This window comes from Pseudochaenichthys georgianus, chromosome 15 (assembly GCF_902827115.2).
Source record: "Pseudochaenichthys georgianus chromosome 15, fPseGeo1.2, whole genome shotgun sequence".
Taxonomy (NCBI): domain Eukaryota; kingdom Metazoa; phylum Chordata; class Actinopteri; order Perciformes; family Channichthyidae; genus Pseudochaenichthys; species Pseudochaenichthys georgianus.
In genome coordinates, this window is record NC_047517.1 from 24,411,296 (window position 1) to 24,435,124 (window position 23,829).

General features: G+C 41.8%; 1 protein-coding gene across 2 annotated transcripts; it reads left to right on the forward strand.

Annotated features, from left to right (window-relative positions):
• The first annotated feature begins 4,030 nt into the window (after positions 1-4,030).
• On the forward strand, positions 4,031-17,062 carry LOC117460076 (syntaxin-12-like). 2 transcript variants are annotated; one of them, XM_034101300.1, is made up of 10 exons: positions 4,031-4,175; positions 4,911-5,047; positions 10,745-10,814; positions 11,511-11,610; positions 13,124-13,261; positions 13,383-13,426; positions 14,755-14,860; positions 14,966-15,038; positions 16,171-16,253; positions 16,332-17,062. In XM_034101300.1, exons 1-10 carry the CDS (start codon positions 4,048-4,050, stop codon positions 16,422-16,424), a joined length of 972 nt encoding a protein of 323 aa, XP_033957191.1. In that variant the 5' UTR covers positions 4,031-4,047; the 3' UTR covers positions 16,425-17,062. The 2 variants fall into 2 exon arrangements, with proteins under 2 accessions (XP_033957191.1, XP_033957193.1); XM_034101302.2 differs by having other exon boundaries at positions 4,085-4,175; positions 4,907-5,047.
• The last annotated feature ends 6,767 nt before the right edge of the window (positions 17,063-23,829 follow it).

The window sequence follows — 23,829 nt, forward strand, 5'->3', positions numbered from 1 at the left end:
TGTAGCTCTGTCCTGATGATCCGCTGGGGTTAGGGGTCCTTCTCCAGCACCTCGGGGGTCCAGCTGGATGGCAGCTTTGTCCTGATGATCCGCTGGGGTTAGGGGTCCTTCTCCAGCACCTCGGGGGTCCAGGTGGATGGCAGCTCTGTCCTGATGATCCGCTGGGGTCAGGGGTCCTTCTCCAGCACCTCGGGGGGTCCAGGTGGATGGCAGCTCTGTCCATGATGATCCTCTGGGGTTAGGGGTCCTTCTCCAGCACCTCGGGGGGTCCAGGTGGATGGCAGCTGTGTCCTGATGATCCGCTGGGGTTAGGGGTCCTTCTCCAGCACCTCGGGGGTCCAGGTGGATGGCAGCTTTGTCCTGATGATCCTCTGGGGTTAGGGGTCCTTCTCCAGCACCTCGGGGGTCCAGGTGGATGTAGCTCTGTCCTGATGATCCGCTGGGGTTAGGGGTCCTTCTCCAGCACCTCGGGGGTCCAGCTGGATGTAGCTCTGTCCATGATGATCCTCTGGGGTTAGGGGTCCTTCTCCAGCACCTCGGGGGTCCAGCTGGATGTAGCTCTGTCCTGATGATCCGCTGTGCACTTTTCAGATTAGGGGTCCTTCTCCAGCAGATCTATTTCTCCAGAATTGTCCAAATTACAGATTACAAGACAAAAAGAAAAAAGTGAATTAATCATATTAAACAAAGGGTTGCAAAAGTATTATTGCAAAATGTAACTCTAAGCATTTCAGACAAACAATCCCTAAAGGATCATTTAAATGCACTGTTCTGGTTTTTAAAAAACTAAAGAGATGAAGACGGTCACAGCTTGCATCCCTTTGACAGCACAAACTAACATCAAGCTAAAGGCTGCTGTCTATTTCTGATTGTCTTATTATTATGGGATCAGGATGAATTAAATACACTTTAACCTAAATAAAAGATGATCAAATCTGGTACTTATGGTATGAGTGTACATCAGATGTATCCTTCAAATTGGTGAAAAGTAGGCTGCATTCGTGGGCCGCATTCTCGTCTTTTTTTAATGGGACAGCCTTCTTTCGGCGGAAGTGACGTATGTGGTCTACGAATGCACCCTTCGAAGGATGCAACCCCTGAATTGAGACACGGCCATGTGTCCCCAGAAGTGGAAGAAGTACTCAGATAGTTTACTCAGGGGCGCCGTAAGGGGGTGAAAAGTTAGGATGATTCTAAGGGCCCATGACTGACAGGGGCCCCAACATGTTCAGAACATTAAGAAAAAAAATGTAAGTAACCTTTAATCAATCCTCAATAATTAACATTAATAGAACGTTATATTGATAAATTACTCACTAAACTTACGATTCATTTAACTTATTTTCTTTCTAAAGTGAATTACCCAAAGCCTCTGTACACCCCCTTCTATTTACATGTAATGGTTTGGTCCTGCCTCCAAACGCGGTGCGGCACCGGCACTTGCAGAGAGTGAAAGCATGTGAGGAGGGATGCTAGTACTTAGCCTACGTAAGTGTGTTGTACTATGGTTGTACCATGTTTCAACGACCAACAAAGTCAGGCTCTAAGAAAAGAAGAGAAAGACAAGAGAGAGGGACTAAAGGGCGACAGTATGTCACCCAGTTTTTCACAAGAAAAGGTGGGTGTGGTCCATGAGTGGTGGAAATTAGTCTGTTAGCTAATGTTTTTTTGTTTACTAAGCTGACATTAAGTAATGTTAATATCTTTACAGAAAATGCAGAGGTCTTTCATTTCACTGCTCTTTTAGCTGACATTTAAAGGTATGGTAGGTAATTCACTTCAGAAACACTTTTTGTTATATTCCATCATGGAATGCTCTTAACATCCGATAGCAATGAATCTATGAAATGCTTTGACAATAAATACATACAAAAATGTCATCTGTGGAAGCCGTGGCGCTGTAAAAAGCAAGACCAATCATCTGAGCCGGCCCGGCTAAAATGACTGGATGGCCTACCTGCCTGTCAGCCTTCCATCTGTGCACAAACTTATCTCGTGCCCTCATTGGTTATGTGCGTGTTCGTGTGTGTTGGAGGAGGGGCTCTGTAAGGAACTCTGAAGGAAGGGGCAGATTTGTTTCGGTTGTGTACTTTCACTTGAGCTGGTTTCTCCATTCTTACCTACCTACCTTTAATAAATGCAGGCACATGTTTAGCGCCTATTCATACTAAATCAGTTGTCCCTCCCCCTGGTGCCAGGACCAACAGATCCATCTTTAGGCTCAGCAGCCCTGTCCCCCCATAAGGCTGAACCTGAACCAGCTTTTCTCCAAACTGAAGGAGGTGAGCAGCATTGTGTTGAATGACATGCCACTTAACATATCTGAAGGAAGATTGGAATACAATATATATATATATATATATATATATAACAAAAAGCTAACATCTAATTTAAATTATACATTTCAATCACAGTATTTTCCCACATAGCTAATGATCTATATAAAACAAAAAACTGCTTTTAGTCTATTTAGGATGATGGACAGTTTGAACCATTGAGTGATCAGTCTGTAAACAAAAGGTTATGATATTAATACTAATGTTATTATATTAAAGCAGGGGTGGGGAACCTCCGGCCCCCGGGCCGTATACGGACCGCTAGACCCTTTGGTACGGCCCTCGAGGTAATTTATAAACAAAGTGGCCTGTGCCTGGTGGTGGGGCCCAATGTGATATATTTTCATGGGGCCCAAAATCCCTGGCGGCGCCCCTGAGTTTACTGAAGGAAACATACAAATACTACAGTGTAAAAATACTCTGTTACAAGTAAAAGTCCTGCATTGAAAGTATTTCGTAAATAAAAGTACAAAAGTATTGGCATCAAAATATACTTAAAGTACCAAAAGTAAAAACATTTTTTATTGTGCGTAGGTTCCCATTTTAGAATCATATATTATATATTACAGGATTATTATTATTGATGCATCAATGTTGTGATCACAGCTGGTAAAGTTGGAGCTAATTCAATGCACTTGAACAATAAACTGGACTGGAGGGAGGGACAGCACTGAGGCTCTCTTCAGAGAGGGACAGGGCTGATGTTCCTGAGGAGGCTCAGGTCCTTCAGGCTGCTGCAGATGTTCTCCCAGTCTGTGGTGGCCTGTGGGCTCTACTTTGTTGTGGTATGCTGGGGGGGAAATGCCAACAAAATTCATATGAATAATATTTGCACTGTATGTGAACAAGACTTTTGCCGCACTGCTACCTGCACATTCACATGTATATATAATATATATATACATTTTTTTGTGTGTATATATTTAACCTTTATACATCTCTGTATTAACATTCACATGTTAACATTCAGAGTTTAAATTTGACTCATGTCATTTTTGTTATTATGATTCATATTACTCCATGTTTATTCTTATTTTATCTTACTTTTTTCATTATCCCAAGTGTACTATCTGTGTTTCTGTCTTATTCTGTTGCTGCCTTGACATTTGAATTTCCCTACGAAATCAATAAAGGTCCATTTTACCACATCACACCAAACATGAATTCATAATAAGAATCCAATTAGACCAAATGGATGTGCTGGGTTTGCTTTTCTTCTGCCAGATTACAAACATTAAGAACACACATCAGATCACTTATCAGTAAACTATATCTTTTAATTGTTGGCTGTTGTGAATTAACTGCAGTTGAGTGAGCCACATCAGCTAAAAGGTAGCATTATGTTCAGATGTAATATTGGAGGATGAAAGGGTTGAACCTGTTATCTGTCACTGCCAGATATATGAAACACGCAGAGGAAAACACGAGGAGTGACATTGAGAGTTATTATGCAGTGTTGTAAAAAGAACATGTCATGTGTTTGTATAGCCTAACTGTGAGTGTTAATATAAATGAAGTAAAAAGTACAATATTTACTTCTGAAATGTATAAACAAGTATAAACTGGGTTGAAATGGAAATACACAAGTAAAATGGTACAATCCTTGAGTAGATGTACTTAGTTACTTTCCAGCACTAATTATTGGTTCTCTCAAGTGATGAGGGAAAGTGAGATTGGTCTGGTCCTCACTTCAGCTCAGTAGGTGGCGGTAATGCGCCTAAACGATAGGCTGCCAGCCGCCAATAAACCAACAGAAGAAGAAGAACCAGGATTCGGGATCAGAAAAGGAAAAGCAGTTTTTGACGGCTGGACGAGGAATATAAGCAAACACCAAAATAAGTAAGTACTAACGTTAATTTAATATCAAAACCGATTTGCTCTTGTTGACAATATATAGCTTTATCTAAGTCTGTCAACAACACGCTTAGCCTTTTGATGATAGCCAGTTCATACTAAACAACTGAAAGCTGTCAAGTTAGCTAGCAAGCTAACAGCTGAGCGTAATGTTGTACCGTTATTTACATCTACGTGTCATGCGGCAATTGTAAACAGTAGATAAAGAGGTTCAATGAAACTGCCTTATTATGTCGATCACAAATGTGTACACAAACCATGGTAACTAAACACATCAACGCAACGTTCTGTATTCTTTTATTTCGATCGTCTTGTATGATTGGACATTAGCCAGCTAGCAAGCTAACAGACACAGTTGTTATTTAGACCAAGTTACACAAGCTAATCACTTCAGGCAATAAAACAATGAAGTCTGAATCAGACATATTTTCCTTGAACTGTAAACGGGCAATGTAACACGTATCAATAGTGAGTAAACTGGTGTACCATAAAGTAAAACATGTATTTGTAATGTTTTTTTCTTTAAACATAACGGAAACTTACTTAACCCCCTTTTTTCCGTAAGTTGAAATCAGCTGTGTTGATGCTGTTTTCTAAAATTGGCCAATCTTGGGCCCAAACAAACCAGATCTATTTAAATGTTATTGTAAACATAGCAGTGAAGAAGCTTGTTTGAAGGGCATCTAACTTGTGAAACCCTTCCTGTTTGTGTTCAGACAGAGCTCTACACTTGAGGCAGCATCACTCTCTGGCAGACATGTCTTACGACAAAGCAGAGAGCTACCGCCCCGTCCTCCGGGACTTCAACACCCTCATCCAGACATGCAGCTCCAACATCCAGAAGATCACACAGAACAGTAAGTGCTCCATCTGTGGCTCTTCCTGCTCCAACGAGACAGACCCGGCACCAGAACAAATCTGAAGGGAGGGCATATGATTTTCATGGGAGGGCACACAACACCCTCACGTGCTGTGGGCCTGCGGCACAATATATATATCAAACAGCAAGGCCAACAGCATTGCGCAAAGACGCACACTTATCGCAAATACATACACAAATAAAGGGCAACATAGAAACCACTTTGAAACATTGTGTGCGTGGCAGCACACACACTGGTAAATCATGAGCAAGGCACACTGGTTACGGATGGCAGCTTCCTCATCGTTGCACTTGGAGAGAGGAGGAGGAGGAGGAGGAGGAGGAGGAGGAGGCTGGCAGGTGGTGATGGTAGGAGGACAGCGTTGGTGGTGGCCGCCTTGATGAGTCAAGGCTCGCTAACTCAGCCCCGGGGTTTTCCGAGGTCCAGCTCGTGACATTAAGGCGCGCTGCTGCAGCGGCAGGTGCAGGGGCAGCAGCTGCATCGGCTGCAGTTCTTTCATCGCTATTTCGTTTTAATAAATCCTTAGACCTTTTGAGCCAATTTCTGATGTCCATTTTGTAATTCAAACAGAAATGGGAGTCTACAGAATACACAATAAACAAATCCAGAATAGAGTGTGACGCTGTGATTGGTCTAAATGTGGACGAATCACGAATCACAACAGACACATGAATTTATTTGACGTAGCCTGCGATTTTTTGTTTTAGTTACTATCTGACATCACACACATCGTAGCATAAAAGTTCAGTTTATTTATAATAAAAAAAAATATTTTTACATTTTTATAAATAATAAAAATCGTGTTTATTGGGGAGGGCAAGAATGTCAAATGGGAGGGCCTGGCCCTCCCACGGCGCCCGGCATGCAACGAGAGCAAAAGCTGTGGACAACAGGAAAGATACAAGATTTGATCTAAGTATGGAAATCTGAATTCCTTTGGAAAGTCACTGAGCACCAAGGCCTTTTCAAAATGCATTAAGTCTGCAAGAGGCTTAAAGTTTAAATCCACTCTGGATGCAGATTGGAATAGACTCTTAAGCAGGCCCGGACTGGCCATGGGGAGGACCGGGAGTTTTCCCGATGGCCTGGCCTGTTAAGTGGCCTGCTGGCCTGGCGATTTTCTTTTTTTTGTATGTAATGTGAACGCAACGCTGCGCAAATGTGGGTCTGCCTCACAGAGGGTGACTGTCTGTCGACATGATGTGGCCTGCCGACAGGGCCGTCCCTCCCTACAGGCTGATCACACAGACTGCGTGGGGCCTCACCTCGCGGAGGGAGCCTCACCTCGCGGAGGGAGCCTCACCTCGCGGAGGGGGCCTCACCTCGCGGAGGGGGCCTCACCTCGCGGAGGGAGCCTCACCTCGCGGAGTGGGCCTCACCTCGCGGAGGGGGCCTCACCTCGCGGAGGGGGCCTCACCTCGCGGAGGGGGCCTCACCTCGCGGAGTGGGCCTCGCGGAGTGGGCCTCGCGGAGGGGGTCTCACCTCGCGCAACTATAGCCCATTTTGTCTATATGAACCAAAATAAATAAATGAACCAAAAATAAATAAACAACTTTCAATTTTTCTTTACAGATCTGTTTCATATGGGTGTTTCCATAGATCTAGTCTCTTTATTCTCCCCTCAAAAGCACCAAATGTATGCATTTAACTCCAACATTTGAAAATACCGGGGGGCATGCCCCTGGACCCCTCTAGAGGACTTGAGGTCCACCCCCATTTAAAATATGTTCACATGGACAAGTTCCCAAAAAAATGTGCACATTTTTTAAAATAGTAACCCATGTCCATATGTTTATTATTGGGTAGATGTAAACTAGAGGGCTATCACTACGGGCAGCAACGCTGTAAATATTCACAAATAAATCCAGCAAAATGGCACAAAAAACTGGTTTTGGCCGGGCTGGGTGTGTAATTCCCGGCCTGACTTACTGTCCCAGTCCGGCCCTGATCCTAAGGAAGTCTACCCAGAATTCATAGGATTCTGAATATGAACCAAACTGAAGGCTGATATCACAGTGCATCTGAACCTCCAGGAGGACACAATTCCAACCACATGCTCAAACTTCCACTGTAAGGTTTTGCTACTTTTCTCCGTTTTCTATCAGAATCAGAAACGGGTTTATTGCCGGGTAGGTTCACACATACGAGGAATTTGACTTGATGTCGTGGTGCATACATCAAATATAAAACAAAAAATCTTTAAGGACACTGTAATAAAATATAGTTAAATAGCAATAAAATAGAGCAGTAATTTACAGCTAAATAGATTGCAATTATAGAATATAAACTATTCTACATTGACATCTAAATAAGCTGGGCTTCAGACTGTTGGACCTACAACACTTCATGATGTCATCTTGTTCTCTGAGAAACAACACATTGTATTACTTTTTCTAGTCTAAAAATTGAACCTTCAATTAGGAAAATCCTATATGAAAATGTTCACTTTGGAATTGGATTCATTTGGAGTGGTTTGTTTTAATGTGCAGAGTTAGACAGGCAAAGGTGGTCTAACTGCTGAAGTCAAGTCAGCATCAATTTGATAAAACACATGCACTCATTGATGAGTGGAAACAATCGCGGTCCCATATCTTGCTGGCTCTAAATAAATATATTGGAAAACAACAGCAAATTGAACTTTTCATATCTTAAACTGCACTGTAACTTTTATCCATGTACTTTTTCTAAACGTAATTAAACTCCATGACATTTATGAGAGGGACTGCTCGAAAGCAGAGATATTTGGAATATCTGGCATCGACGGATGAAAAATAGTGTTTTGGTAACACTTTTAAAGACTTTGTTATGGAAGCAAAGCAGGGGAGGGGGTGTGTACAGCCTCCTGAGGGTCCGATTGTGGATGTCATGCGAGCAAAATATGGTGAAGAAAGTCTGTCTAAATTAAATCATATTTTAGACTGCACTGTAACTTTTATCCATGTATTTTTCCTTAATGTTTATTTTATTAGCACTGTAACTTTTATCCATGTACCTTTTCTTGTAATGTTTAATTGAACTATTCATATTTTAGACTGCACTGTAACTTTTATCCATGTATTTTTCCTTAATGTTTATTTTATTAGCTTTTCTTTTTTAATGCTTAATGTCTTTCATTTCTTTTTTGTAAAGCACTTTGAATTACCCTGCGTCGAAAAGTGCTATATAAATAAACTTGCCTTGCCTTGCCTTGCCTTGCCTTGCCTTGCCTTGCCTTGCAAATGATGCATCTTCAAAACATGGTTTTGGTACCACATTCCTGCTTTGTCGTATTCGCCAAGGAAACACAGTTTCTGAAATTGATAAGGATCCTTACATGTTTTATTTACTTCAGCTAAACGTAAGAATGCATTTATCATAGAACAGGAATATTGGTTGTGTCACTCATTGGCATCACTTTATGGAGTGATCTCTTTGTAACTCTTTAATGTACATTCAGGCATGTGTGTACCTATTCTGTCAAACAATGACGACAACTGAACCTGAACCATGTAACACACTTGAATCTGGTTGTGTATGTGTGAGTTGGATCCAGAGGACAAAGCTCTCTCCATTATATGTTCTGCCCTCACCTAAAGTACATGTTACACAAGCTGCCATTCTGCGTTTTGTTTCGAATGAGAAGATGTTACAGGTCCCATGTCATGCTTTTCCGGTTATTACACACGCACACACACACACGCACGCACACACACACACACACACACACACAATCTTTTCTCAGCTGCAGCTCCGCCGATTTCTCCTCCCTGAGACGACGGGACGAGTCTGACTCCCAGCCAGGCTGCGGGTGTGTGCGTGTGTTCGGGCTGGGTTTCGCTGTGTCTCGCTGTCTCCCAGACGGCCACTGGGCTCACGGGGGGGGGGGCAGGAGCTCCAACAAGGCGTGCAGGACAGAGTGAACACACAGACTACACAGAGATGCTGTGAGAAACCAATGAGAGTTAACAATGTGAATCTATTCTAGTAGAGCTCAACAGTGGAACTATGATCAGTGGAGATGGCCGTGACGAGGGACCTTTAACATGTTCCAGAGGAAACAGGAAACATGTTCAGTGTGTCACTACAATATGTTGCATTAGTTTAAGCAACATCTTAATTTGAACTTAGTTTTTATTTTAATTATAGTATTCCACAAAACAGAAGCATGTTTGATGACGGAATGTTTTGCTGGTCTGCTCTCATATCTAATGACTTTCTCCAGTGTGCGAAAAAGTACACGTCCCACCGTCCGGGACGTGTTATTTACAATATCGGACAAGTAGATCTTTCAATTGACTTGTCCGGCGGACAAGTGACGTTTTTCACCCCGATTTATTGACACATTATTGATACATTCAGTTTACAAAAGGCAGAACTCATTCGCAAATTGTACGTGTCCGCCATTGTTCGTTTAGAAATGTTAGTTTCGGTTCTGCATGTCGGAAATGCATCTCGCCGCTTTCTGTACAGTTAGGCGGGGCGGGACCATGGATGTATAATAAGAACGAAGTGCAGCACAGTGTTGGGAAACAAAACTCGGTTCCGAGTAGGAACAAATAACAATTGTCCGGTACCGGGATTAATAAGAGTTGTGAGGACAGGAGGCGAGGCCGAGCCCCGCGGACCGCAGCTCTCTCTCTCTATGCTCCGTATCAGCTGATCGCTGCAGCTCAGCGTCTCGCTCTCTCTCTCTCTCTCTCTCTCTCTCATCTTTGTCAAACTTTCTTATGTTCTTTCTCTAACACGTAATGAAGGTTATTAAGCGTGTTAGCTCCTGTGTTGTTCATATTAACGCCATTTCCTTTATGAAGTGAAGCAGCCTCCCTGTCTGTCCTCGCGCTGTCCTCACATCCCCGGACCCCCAGACTCGGAGGAGCAGGGATGTCAGTATTGTTTATGAAGCAGGGTAAAGAAAGTACATTATTGAAATGAAAATACTATTTATTTACTTTTACAAACAGTGAGCAGCTGGGCAGCTGCAGCATGTGTATTGCAGTATTATGTCCTATGTGTTGGAGATGTGTGGTTGGACTCTGTCTCACAGGCAGGCTGCAGTGTAACATCAGAGGACACTGGGCCAGTTGTACATTCTCAAACTGCACCACTTAGAACTAACTAAACAATGCAGAGATTATTTTTGATATAATTGTATTCAATAACCGTAAGAAATGAAACAGTATGAAGTGATTTGTAAATAGGAATACAGATTTGACTTAATGTTTTCATAAATATATTTTCTCCCAGTTTGTCATGGGACTTATTTTTACCCTCTCAAAGAACCGGAACCGAGAACCGAAAATAACCGGAATCGAAAAGCAGAACCGGAATCGTTAAAATCCAAACGATACCCAACCCTATGTGTGATGCAGTAACATCTCACCGCTCACTTACGTTAGCGGTGTCGTAAAAACCGTGGGAAAGTGTAAAATACGATGACTAAGAAGAAGATTCCAGTGGCCCCAATTATTGTCCATTCTGGACAAGAGAAGAATGTATTCGGTAAATTGCCAAACTCACTTGTCCATGGACAAGTGCTCTCTAAAACCTTTTTCTCACTGTATAATGAGCGTTGATACAACACGAGATGTTTTAAGCCATTGTCACATGCGCTGTTCCACAGGACAGTGTGTTGCAGCATTTCCATACACACACATGTTCCTCTGCTAAAAGAGTGTGTGTTGTTCTCCTGACAGCCGCTCAGATCAAGAGCATCGTGAGCCAGCTGGGGACGAGTCAGGACTCCAGCCAGCTGCAGGACCGACTGTACGTATCTCTCACACACACACACACACACACACACACACACACACACACACACACACACACACACACACACACACACACACACACACACACACACACACACACACACACACACACACACACACACACACACACACACACACACACACACACACACACACACACACACACACACACACACACACACACACACACACATACATATATATATATATATAATAAAAGATAAACATCAACAGTAAATATATACTTATATATACAGTCTGGAATAGATAAAGAAACCACTGGAGCATTATCAGTTTCTATGGTTTTACTATTTATATATATATATGTGTTTGAGTCAAGTGAAAACCCATCTGATTGTATAAAGTACTGACTACATTCCTCCGTGTTGGAATTCAACAGACACGGAGTGGCTGCTGTAGAGAGTGAGATTCAAGAGAAGAGTGCTCTCTTTCCAGAGCCGTATATATCAAGAGAGTATCTGAGGAATACAAGCAATAACGAGTACATTAGAATACTCATGTTTTGTATACAAATCTACTACAAAAACAGACAAACATAGACTATATACATTACAAACTGTGAAAAGTTATGTTTCTTAGTTAACATTTAAATCTAATGAGGGCATGAGTTATGTAATAAGTGAATGTTTGTGATCATTGAAGGGATGAACTGTAAGACATGTTTCCACAGGCAGCAGATACAGCATTACACCAACCAGCTGGCGAAAGAAACCAACAAGCACCTGAAAGGGCTGGGGTCCGTCCCTCTGCCCACCTCCCCCTCAGAGCAGGTAGCTGTATGTTCAATACCTCAGGCTGCAGCTTGGAGAGAGAGTGGCAGCTGCAGCCTCTGCACTGATGATGACACCTCTCCACACTTTCTGTTCATTGAGATGGCGATGAAGAGGATGATTCAGCTCTTCACACCGTTTGATAAAAACACACAGTACACACACACACACACACACACACACACACACACACACACACACACACACACACACACACACACACACACACACACACACACACACACACACACACACATAGGAATGCATATGGTTAGAGAGGTGCCAGGTTGTCCGATTTCAGCAGTTGGGGGTTCGGGTGTCTTGGTGAACTGGCACCTCTCCAGCTACTTGTCGGGACTTGAGCCGGCAACCCTTCAGGTCCCAAGCCAAGTAGCTAGAAGTCCCCAGATTCTGCATTGGACCTGCCTAGTCAAGAGTGCAGCTACACCGCACAGTGCCTGGGAGTAGTGGAGAGGAGGATGCTCAGCGGCATTTGGTTGTCTCAGGATACAGTATATCATCATAGGCGCCTTGCTCAATGGCACCGTCGGGGGTACTTGATAGTTCCGTGATGTTAGAAGAAACAGAGCGTTCTATTTCCACATGAACGAATAAAACAGGTTTGTTTGAAGACATTGAGGGAAACCTTTACTATTGATTGAGGATGATAATGCAAGAGAAGATTATGGTGAGATATGAAAGGTTGCCTATGAACATAAAGCATAAGGATGGAGAGGAAATCTAAGCTACAGTTAGCTTGCTAAATGTTTTATTAAATAGTATGGCTATATGGTTACTTTCACTAATTCCCTGTCCACCACTGGCCAGGTGACGAGGCTTCGTGCGAGTGAGTCTTTAGTTCTGAAGCTTTCCCAGTCCAGATGGAAGGTCCCTTTGACCAAAGATCAGCAGCCATGTTGCTGGAAATGCTCTAGAACAGTCTGCTGACGGTTCTTTAGGGATGTACAGGTCATCGTGTCCTCTCTAGGGTCTAGCTAGGAAAGCATCTCCTTTAAAGACTGTATTTATACAGTCTTTAAAGGAGTCTTTCAGACAAAACTACATGTTAGAACACTCCCTTGAACACATCATGCTAATGATATATTTAACCAAACACCATCTTGTATCTTTTACCTAATGGAACCATTCTCTAAACGTTAAGGAACTACCGTTAACCTGCTGATTGTGAAAAGGATCCGCTCACTGTGTAGTACTGCGTCGGGATCAGAGGCTGCGCCATGCGGCTTCAGGCACCCAGCACATTGAGATTGCCTGGTTGCTTCTTATGTACTGTAGTTCACATGTTCAACTGGAGAGCATCAGTCCTTGATATCCCTATGTATGATTCTAACTATTCCCAGAGAGCATAAGGAAGGCAAGCCCAGTTGTACGATGTGCATCTGCAGGCCACACCCCCTCCCTGTCATTTTACCAAGCCACATCATTCAGTTAAACATTTTTTAAGGACAGTCTTTCTAAGTGATGTCCTCGTGTCTCCTTCTGTGGCGTCCAGAGGCAGCAGAAGATCCAGAGGGACCGGCTGATGAACGACTTCTCAGCGGCTCTCAACAACTTCCAGGCGGTGCAGCGGAGCGCGGCGGAGAAGGAGAAGCAGTCTGTGGCTCGGGCCAGAGCCGGGTCCCGCCTGTCGGTGAGTCAGGAGATGCAGGCTCCAGGGAGGAAGTGTCAGATCCATGTCAACTGTGTAAACTTCATCATCTCTGTTTCGCTAACATGACTTTGGCAATAGTGGATTTTGTCCCCCCCCGCAGGCTGAAGACACTTCTCGGGATGAGAGGCTCGTTTCCTTTGATAAGTAAGTGACTGTCGTTCATTAGGTTTGTATTGAAACCCAAAGTCTTCAAGATAACAATATCTATAATATTAATCATTGAAACATTATTTCATAAATGATCATTGATAAAAATACAGACAAAATATATACGTGAGCTTCTAATTTGAGTCAGTCTAATTATTTTTGATAGCAGGAAATGAGCTCGCTGTATCATTAATATGTTCTATTGTAGCGACATTTACCTCACAAATCACATCAGTCCAGTAAAGTGTCCTTTTAGTTTTAAAACCGATCACAAAGTCAACCTGTAAGAACAGATGCAGGTAACGAGAATAAGACGTAAAGATTCCCCACCCTTCTAAATATAGATTCACCAAACAGAACTGTGATTGGACGGTTGATTGACAAAATCTTTCTCTGCACCCCCCCCATGGAACCGTTTGTGTTTCATTTTGAAGATAAATATAAAATGCTTTCAATAATTTGTCTAAATAATTGTAAAATAAAACCCGAGAAAAGTATAAACAATTAGGTTATTATGAATTTTTCATAATTTTTGATTAATAATAATAAAAAATAAAGAAACTATAATAAAGAATAAATAAATATGGAAATAATACCGTGTCTGTGGGACAACACATAGCCGACCCAGTCTTCCTGCATGACACAAATCAAAACTAATAATTCCATTTTCATATCATGTGCTGTTATCTGTTAACGATGTGTAGCACTCTCCCCTCTTGGATAATAAAGTATACCGTATCTTCTATAATTGTCACTCCACGTGTTTAAATTGGTTATTTAAAAGTTGTGGTCATGAACATACTATTGAGTTTCAATTTTCCACGAAAGAGAAGTTACAAAAGTGTTTGTTTGCAGCCAACGATAGTTCTTAGGGGAAAGATATACATCGTCCAAGGACATTGCGCCTCTATAAGCAATATGTTGTATTTCACTTTATTTATGCATATGTTGTCTTCCATACAAACATCACGCCGGTAATAAGTGAACTCACATTTATGGAAGAGGGTTAGGGGATCCTAATGGCACAACCTTTTGAGATCTGACCAGTTTTTAGTTTTATAATTAAAGTCATAATTATCAAACAAAAAAGTAAGTCAACTTTTGTTCACAACTGAAACAAAAATGCACAGATAGAATGTGTTAATAATAAAGTACTTAACATAACTCCAGTTTGTGTAGAATCTTTCATGTATAGAATGTGCAATGATCAGTGCACGAGGAAGCTCAGCGATATGTATATTCATATATCCATGAACACGAGAAGTCTCTGCTCATTATTCCAACGGGTTGCTCTCTGTGAAAAGTGTCTTCCTGTGTGCGTGAAGCCAGGAGGACTGGGGGCAGATGACCACGCAGACAGAGGAGGCGCCTATCACAGAAGAGGACCTGGAGCTCATCAAGGATCGAGAGACCAACATCAGACAGCTGGAGGTCAGCCTCACCCCATGAGCCCCCCCTGGCTGCCTGCCTGCTTCGTCTCCCTCCACGCCGGCCACAGCTGACCCAGCCTCATGTCTGTCTGTTTGTGTGTTTCAGTCGGACATTTTGGATGTAAACCAGATCTTTAAGGACCTGGCAGTGATGATCCACGATCAGGGAGAGATGATTGGTGAGCGGCACTGAACACACACCAGGGGACCATCACAGAAACACATCCGCTCCACTTATTCTCTTTTAAACTGGCACACCACTGAAGTAGAACCATATGAGAGCACATACCTTTTACCACACCGGCTGCTGAGGCAATACAGGGTTACAGGGTAAAGAATAATTATGTCAGGACATTTTTGTCACTAGAATTTGCAGGATATCAAGTGTGTATTTACTATACCAGAATATAAAGAGCAGACAAAGTATTCATATGTCTCACAATGATGTCGACATGAGACTGAGCAAAAAGGAGGAAAACAAATGTTTTGATTCAAAAGCATAAGACTCAAAATAATGTGTGCTGTGTGTATTCATAATCCTTTCAGAATACACAGAAATAATGTTTAGAGAAATAGAAAGAAGCTTCTCCAGTGAGGTTAAAGTTAGGTTGTTTCTCGTAGGCCGCAACATGAGAATAAGTTTAGGAAACTAAAACTACTGCAGCCTTTATTCTCGACAGACATTTATCATTCGCTTCAACTAAATGTGGTGTGCTTTCTCAGGATACTGGGAACAGGTGACCAGTCATGTTGTTTTATTGGTGTCATCATTTCAATGATAATGATTCTTTCATTATTCTGGCAATGAGAGTAGTTATTAAAACATTTTTGCCATGTGCTTTTTGTACGTCAACCGGCCGCTGTCACACAGCAGGCCGCTCCTCACAGCTTCAAACTGCGTACATTCCCCAATATGCACATAGTAACATGGTTACTCCCTCGCCTGAGAAAGTATTGTAACTTAAAAGCAGTTTATTCAAAGTGTATTCATTAAGCTGTTGTTGTTATGCAAAGTAATAGCACTTGTACTCTAACAGAAGTACCATCACAAAATAAGGCAATGTGGAAGCGCACTATAACAGGAATATAAGTTGAATAACAACAATTCCAAAAGAAAGGAAGGTTCGTCAACTGTACTAGGAAAACACAGTATTTTACATGTAATGTCTGTTTGATATCTGTGCGAAAACTAATACAAATATTTCTAAAAAAAAGAAAGGAAGGTTCAAGTAAAGACCTGAACTGTTCGTTTCCACCGTAAGAGCCCTCTGACTTCCTACCAGCTGACCTCGCTGTTTGTTCCGCTCGCAGATAGCATCGAGGCGAATGTGGAGAATGCTGAAGTTCATGTGGAGCGAGGAACAGAGCAGCTGCAGAGAGCCGCCTACTACCAGGTGGGTGTGCTGCCCCCTGTGCTGACCCTGAGGTGAGACCCTGCCCCTAACACTCCGTCTCTGCTTCTGATTCTACAGCAAAAGTCCCGGAAGAGGATGTGTATCATCGCCATGGTTTGCTCCATAGTGCTCGTCATACTTGCCATCATTATCTGGCAAGCTGCTAAGTGACTTGATTCTGCACAACCGATGTGTCACTTCTGTCACTTCCTCCCACTTGTAAGTCCCTGCTCGGCATCATGAGAATAGGAAGAGGCTGGGGACATCACCGAGGTCTGTGCAGATGGATGGTCCAAAGCGTCTGAACTGATCACGCCTGTTTTTATAAAATGTTATAACGAAAAAACCTCCTATTTAAACTGACACAAAGGACTGAGGTGATGGAGGGGAGCGAGCATTCATTTCTTATTTACTGCACTAACATTAGCTCTCACTGTATTTAAAAAAATCTTATTGTCAATGAAAGGAGAAAGGAAACACAACTTGTTAAAGTGGATTCATGTGTTGTTTTAAGGGGTGTAACTTTGTTTCTTATGATGTGAAGTGTGTGAGTGCCTGGCCAGGACACAGGACCTGTATGACTCCTGGTGGTGACGTCTGTAAGATACATGTTGTAAAGCTCTAACGGATGATCAATGTAATCCATGTCTGTAAATACTACAAAGCGCTGCATTATATTCTGCTAAGTACACTATGGATCATAAATAATGACAGTATCTCAACAATGAAAGTCACGTCTTCAAACAACACATTTTTAGATTGATTTCTATGACTCTTGACAGTATGCATAATAAATGTCTTAAACACTTCTGGAGGTGTCATCAGTTGTGTGTCCACATGTCATCTCTGGGGTTCTTAAAGGTAAACTGCACTTTATCTACTTTTTGTTTTCATAATTTCATGTCAGTTTTGATATAGCAAAAAAACAACTGAAAACAGTAGGATACTGCATGGCTGACAGACACACACACATCAATGCCCAGACACACTTTCAACTACATATCTGGCAGTGCAGGGAAACACAATAATAATATCACGTAATATACACGTAATATGTGTAATGGATGAAGTGGACTATGGTGGCACAGTGGAGCATTACCAGATCATCTTCATCTCTTACCCAACAGCAACATTGGGTACATATCACAATCAGACAGATGATCACAATAATAATCTGGGGTTAATCATGATTAATCACGGGGGGGCAGGCGTTCCTGGTTGATTTGTGTTCACAAGACCTAGCCATTGGAAGCAGGCCCAGCCACAATGTTGTAGAAAATCAATAATGTACAGCTCGTTATGTTCCTGTGACTTTGTCCAGATTGTAAAACTGAAAAGGTCAGCCTGGAGAATGTAAGAACATTAAAGAGAATTATTGTTGAAAAGTTCTACCTTTCAGTGATTGAAGAGGTTTATTACACGGCTAAGTTGAATACTACATTCTGATCACTTGTTAATTCTCGCTAACACACCACTGCTAAGGAGAACAGACCGTTGATAAGGAGGATCAAGGGATTGCAGTCATAGCATCTGCCGAAAGAAGTCCGGTCAATTTAACGTCAGCTAGGGACAACAATTCATTTTTTAATATATCAGGAAAGACCATGCAATACTTAAAAACAAATTATTCATTTTTATATTTTTTCGAGAGCAGGTTATGATTTTTAAACGGTAAAGAAAGTAAAGAAAAGGAAAAGAGAGCAAGAGAAAAAATAAAAAGGTCAAAACGCTGAGTGATGGTCTGCACACAAATGGCAACACAAATGGCAACGGGAGAAGAAGACATACAGGAAGTAAATGTCACTGTCACCACCCGATCTCTCCAATAACTTCTGTTAGACAGCTATCATGCGGAATAAATATTTACTGTGAATGTATGCAAAAATGTATGGCATATAGCTGTCTAACAGAAGTTAAATCCATTTCTCACTTATTCTGACAATTTACTTAACCCCAAATAAAAGAACCCAATAAAAAGAGTTGTTAAATAATAGTGAAGTCACGTTGTAATAACAATAACTCATCCCTCTCGAGTTTTATTTTTGAGCTTTGCCAAAAGCCACGGGCCGTTTTTCAATCTCGAGGATACTGGCTTCCAAGCCAATATTTCAAGGATACTACGTCATCAAGTGCCGCCGAAGGACTGTTCCTATAGAGTGGCGAAGTCACGCCCATCTACTTCCGGTCCATGGGACCCCGGAAGCGGAAAATTATACATTGAAGTCAATGGAGAGAGAAAAGTTATCTTTCATCCAGTTTGAATTGTACCACGAATGACACATATGATGTTTGTCAATCTTAAACGATCATTTCCATGTAAAAAAAGTCACAGTTTGTCGTAAAACTGTTGAAATATAAGACTATGAAAAATACGCAACTAGAAAGACTACAAATCCCAAATCCCATTCTGGGTCGCGTAAGTGATGTCATAGTAATAATGCTCCAAGACTGGTTGCGACTCGCAATTAAAGCAAAGAAGAAGATCTCATAACTTATTTATTCCCTCCAATAAATAAGAGATTGCTAAAAATAAATTCACTTTTATAAGATGCCTGTGTGCTTTGTACCAGGTTGGAATCACAAAAGTGATCATACCACTTGCTCGTTCTATCGCTTCCCGTCTGATGAAAGGACCAGGAGTCGTTGGACCAAACATATCAGGTAATATACATGTTTTGCATGGAACATAGTCAAGTTAGCTACCTAGCTAGTAGTGAGCACGTTAGTTAGCATTACATTACTTAGCCTTGTCATTTGTATTAGCCTTAACATGAAGTAAACCCAAATGTTAAACAGTAAGAGTAGTCATGATGGTGAACCATTTGAAGAGTAGCCTATCGCCCCCTCCACCAGGTGCTAAGGGGGCGGGAGGTATGCTAACGGCACATTAGCATCGTCGATCTTTTTCCTTCTTTTTCCAGCATACTTGGAATTCCACCGAGGTCGCGTCCTTGTTTTGGGGGAAATTTCGAGGCTGCACATGGGTAGACTTTGCGTCCTTAAAATCCCCACAATGCTTTGCGCACGGACCAATTTCAAAAACCCTTGCGGAGAATGGCTGAACCTAAGCAGCACACATTTAAATGTAAGTATGTACTGTGATTCATTGCATGCATTATCCATTGCCCAAATATTCGTGTCACTTTTCAAGATGGTCGCAGCGTGAGTAAGCACATCTCAAGCTCGTCTGTTTGTCGCTGTTAAATTAGCTCTTTAAAGCTCATATCATTGATCCACATGATCTGAACCCATGAACATTTGATTAACATAGTAAAGCGGCTCACTACGGTCTCTGGATTATTATATTTTTTTTAGGGCTGTCAATCGATTAAAATATTTAATCGCGATTAATCGCATGATTGTCCATAGTTAATCGCAAATTAATCGCACATTTTTTATCTGTTCTAAATGTACCTTAGAGGAATTTTGTTCAAGTTTTTAATACTCTTATCTACATATGAGTGGACAAATATGCTTTATGCAAATGTTTATTATCATTTGAACAATGACAAATATTCTCATGAATATTAAACACAACAACCTCTGAACATTACAAATATTCGCCTCAATTCAACCTGGAACCTCTCATACAATAATACAATACAAAGTGTGTGTGTGTGTGTGTGTGTGTGTGTGTGTGTGTGTGTGTGTGTGTGTGTGTGTGTGTGTGTGTGTGTGTGTGTGTGTGTGTGTGTGTGTGTGTGTGTGTGTGTGTGTGTGTGTGTGTGTGTGTGTGTGTGTGTGTGTGTGTGTGTGTGTGTGTGTGTGTGTGTGTGTGTGTGTGTGTGTGTGTGTGTTCGTTGGAGCTATGTGCAACTCAAGGCATATGCTCGAACGGGAGCTGCCTGGACGCTGCAATCATGTTACGCACACTATCCGTGCTGAGTGTGCTGACTTTTCGTATAATGTCCCACTGTCTGGCTTCCTGCATAAAGTCAAGTGCTCGGCGCAGATGTCGGCGAAATGTCGCTCCTCAGTTTTCATTTAAACAGCTCCTTCTATCCGTTAGCGCAGCTAGCTAGCACCAGATGCTAACAACAACAACAACAACAATACACGTAAGGTCTCTCTCTCGCTCGAGCCACACATACACACACCCTCCCGGTCCTCCCGGTGGCCAGTCGGTGCCTGCCGGTGAGCGTGGAAGTGTGGTCTGCTGCAAGCGGGCGGCAGGAGCGGGGCTGTTAGCATCAGCTTGTAGACGGTATTTTAAACTCGATGCGCTCTGAAACTACGGGGCGGCCGAGGAAAAAAATACACATGCGTTAATCGCGTTAAAATATATATATATTTTTTTATTAACGCGTTAACTTGACAGCCCTAATTTTTTTGCATTTGCAACTATGGAGTTCCCTAGCAAAAACATTAGGGCTGTCTCTGCAAACTTTGTGGGACGCGATTCAGCAAATCAAGACCGACATGCTGACTCACATTGACTCAAAAATGGATCCCATTCAAAGTAGCTTGAGCAGCATACACAATTCCCTGTCTAGTTTGGGAGACCAGGTAATTTGTTAGAGCAGCGTGTCGGGGCTAATGAGGACAATGTACACGAGTGTGTCGCTCGAGTCAAGCAGCTTGAGAAAGACAACTCCTTCCTAATGTCTAAAGTTGATGACTTGGAGAACCGGAGCCGACGTTCTAACCTTCGCTTCGTAGGAATCCAGGAGTCCGCTGAAGGCAGTGACATTATCGGCTTCATGTCTCGGCTCATCCCGCAGCTCCTGGGGCCAGATGCCTTCCCTACCCTGCCGATCCTTGAGAGCGCACACCGCTCACCAACTGCCAGGCAAAACTCCCGTGCCAGCCATCATGATCGAGCTGCTGAACTTCCAGGACAAAGTGAAAATCCTTCGTCTTTCCAGGGAGAAAAAGTCTCTGGACTACAACGGGAAACACATCAGCATATATCCCGATTTCAGTCCCGAGCTTACCAGAAGACGCCGGAGCTTCGATCCAGTCAAACGCAAGCTCCGTGAACTCAACTTGAAGTACTTTCTCCTCTACCCGTGCACCCTCTGCGTTGTTGTTGGCACACAACAACGCTTCTCTACCCACAAAGACGCGGAGGCAGTCTTCATGTCTACCTCAAACTCTCCTGGGTGACGAACATCCCCAGAGATGAGGCTGTTGCTAATGGTAACATGTTGATCCACTTCAATGGTGCAGCTAAGCGACTTTCTCCTCGGTTTCCTCTCTCCTCTTCTCTTGTTCTTTATTTTTCTCATCTTCTCTAAAAACAGAGACCTGTTTACGTGACGTGTCATGACTGCTGAGATGTTGTTGACACTCTCTTGGAAACTTGGCTTAATAGTAACATTTCCGATAGGGAACTACAAATCACACATTATTTGCTTTACAGATCTGATAGATGCAGCAGGGGTGGAGGTGTGGCTATGTATGTCTCCTCTGACCTTGTGACTGAGCTAATTGCTACTTCTATAGAGCCTCTACATTTTGAATGCATTTTTCTTAAAATTATTTTTCATGAAAATAAATGCTTAACTATTGGTAGCATCTATAGGCCACCTTCTTCACCTGCAGAGTCTTATAAAATAAAATATTAATTATTGAATGTTGATTTATTTATTAATGATGTTGTTGCCCTTAATTGGGACAGATTTCAACTAATACCTTTTGTACAAGATGCTTGGGATTTTCTGCATAAAGAGCTCACTGATGTCATGAACAAACATGCACCTGTGAGAATGGTTAAGGTCAAAGGTCAACATCTCCCTTGGATCAATTCTGAACTCATCAGTCTCTTTAGGGAAAGGGATAAAGCATGGTCGATATATCGTCATTCAAGAACTATAGCCGATTGGGAAGTATACAGGCATCTCCGAAATCTGAGTAAAACTAAAACACGAAATGCTAAATCGAACTACTATAAAGAATCTCTCACATCGGACTTTATGAATCCCAAGCAATTTTGGACTAAAATTAAATCTATTTTAAATAAATCAGGTAAACATTCTATTAATAAAATAAGAACTGCTGATACAATTGCAATTATTTTATGCTCAGTGTCCAAAAGAGAATTGCTTCTCAACTTATTCTTCCGATTATGGACGATTGTGATGTTGTCTACCAAAATGCACATACATCAGATCTTGCTCCACTCAACACAGCCTCCAACAGACTATGCAGATTTGTTCTTGGTTGTCCTTTTCGTACACATCACTGCACAATGTATAGCCAACTTAAATGGCCTTCTTTAAATGTAAGAAGACACACGCATTGGCTTCAGCTGATATTTAAATGCATTTATCTTAACCACCCCCCTTATTTAAAGCAGTATTTTGTACCCTACTCACCAAATCATCAAGTTAGACATTCTGTTCAGATTTATTTCTCTGTCCCCTCTGCAAAAATGTTTATTGGCAGAAGAGCGTTCATGTTCAAAGCCCCAACTGACTGGAATACTTTACCTGCTGCTATTAGATCTCTTGCATCATTGGGTATGTTTAAACGTGCATTATCATCTCACTTTCAGCTGCTCTGTACTTGTTATTAATGAAACTGATATTGATGAAACTGATTTGCTTGACTGTCTCAAATGGTAATGATTGTGTGCATTGCTTGAATTTCACTTAACAGACTGTATGTGGTTTGTCTTGTGTGTCATGTTTTGCATTTTGTCTTTTTGTTTAAGTTGTTGCTATTGTCGTGACCCCCTTGAAAACGAGATGGTGCATCTCAAGGGGTTTATCCCAATGAATAACATTTCTATATAAGATTATGTCACCTGATATATAAGAAGTGTGTTAAATTTGAATGGCAGAAAGTCTTGTTGCAGTTTCCAGATATCAAGAGGGGCCCATGAGTCTCTTTGTTAATCATCAATGGTTTTTGCCATTAACAGGGGAACTCCAAGAGATGTCTTTATGTCTTTATTAGGATCCCCATTAGCACTAGCATGAGCATTGGCTATTCTTCCTGGGGTCCTCACACACTCAAAACATACATAGACATACATACAACAAAATTAAAACAAAACAAAACGGCTCATAATTTCATGCAATTTACTGTGAAATGAAGTGAAAACTAAAATGGTCATCCAATTATCGCCATCCTAAGGCCAAACAAAAGTAAATACAAATAAGTGTACATAATAATATAGGCATACATAGCCACAGGCACAGTTCAAATGTACTTATAATAATAAAAAAAATGTTTGCAACATTTTGAAATGTACTTGAGAATTTTCCTGAATGATGTGAACCGGTAAAGAGTTCCAGCTGATCACGGCTCTGGACTGATTTCTGTCCCATATTTGATTAAGACTTGGGTAATACAAACCTTGCTTCTATTGTATGTCGTGTTTGATAGTTATGTTGTGCATATTGCGCTATAAACCTTTGTGATAATATATCTGGTGAGTGAGTCACTGTAATATTTCTGACAAAATGTAATAAAATATAAGTTGACCTCTGTCTGACAGTTAACCATTTCAGTGTCTCCAGTAGTGCTGTAGCAACGTCGACGCATCGACTTCAAAATATCGTCCACGACATATTTCCGCGTCGCTACACACACGTGGGTCACCCACATCAACAAGCAGTTCTAGCTGTGG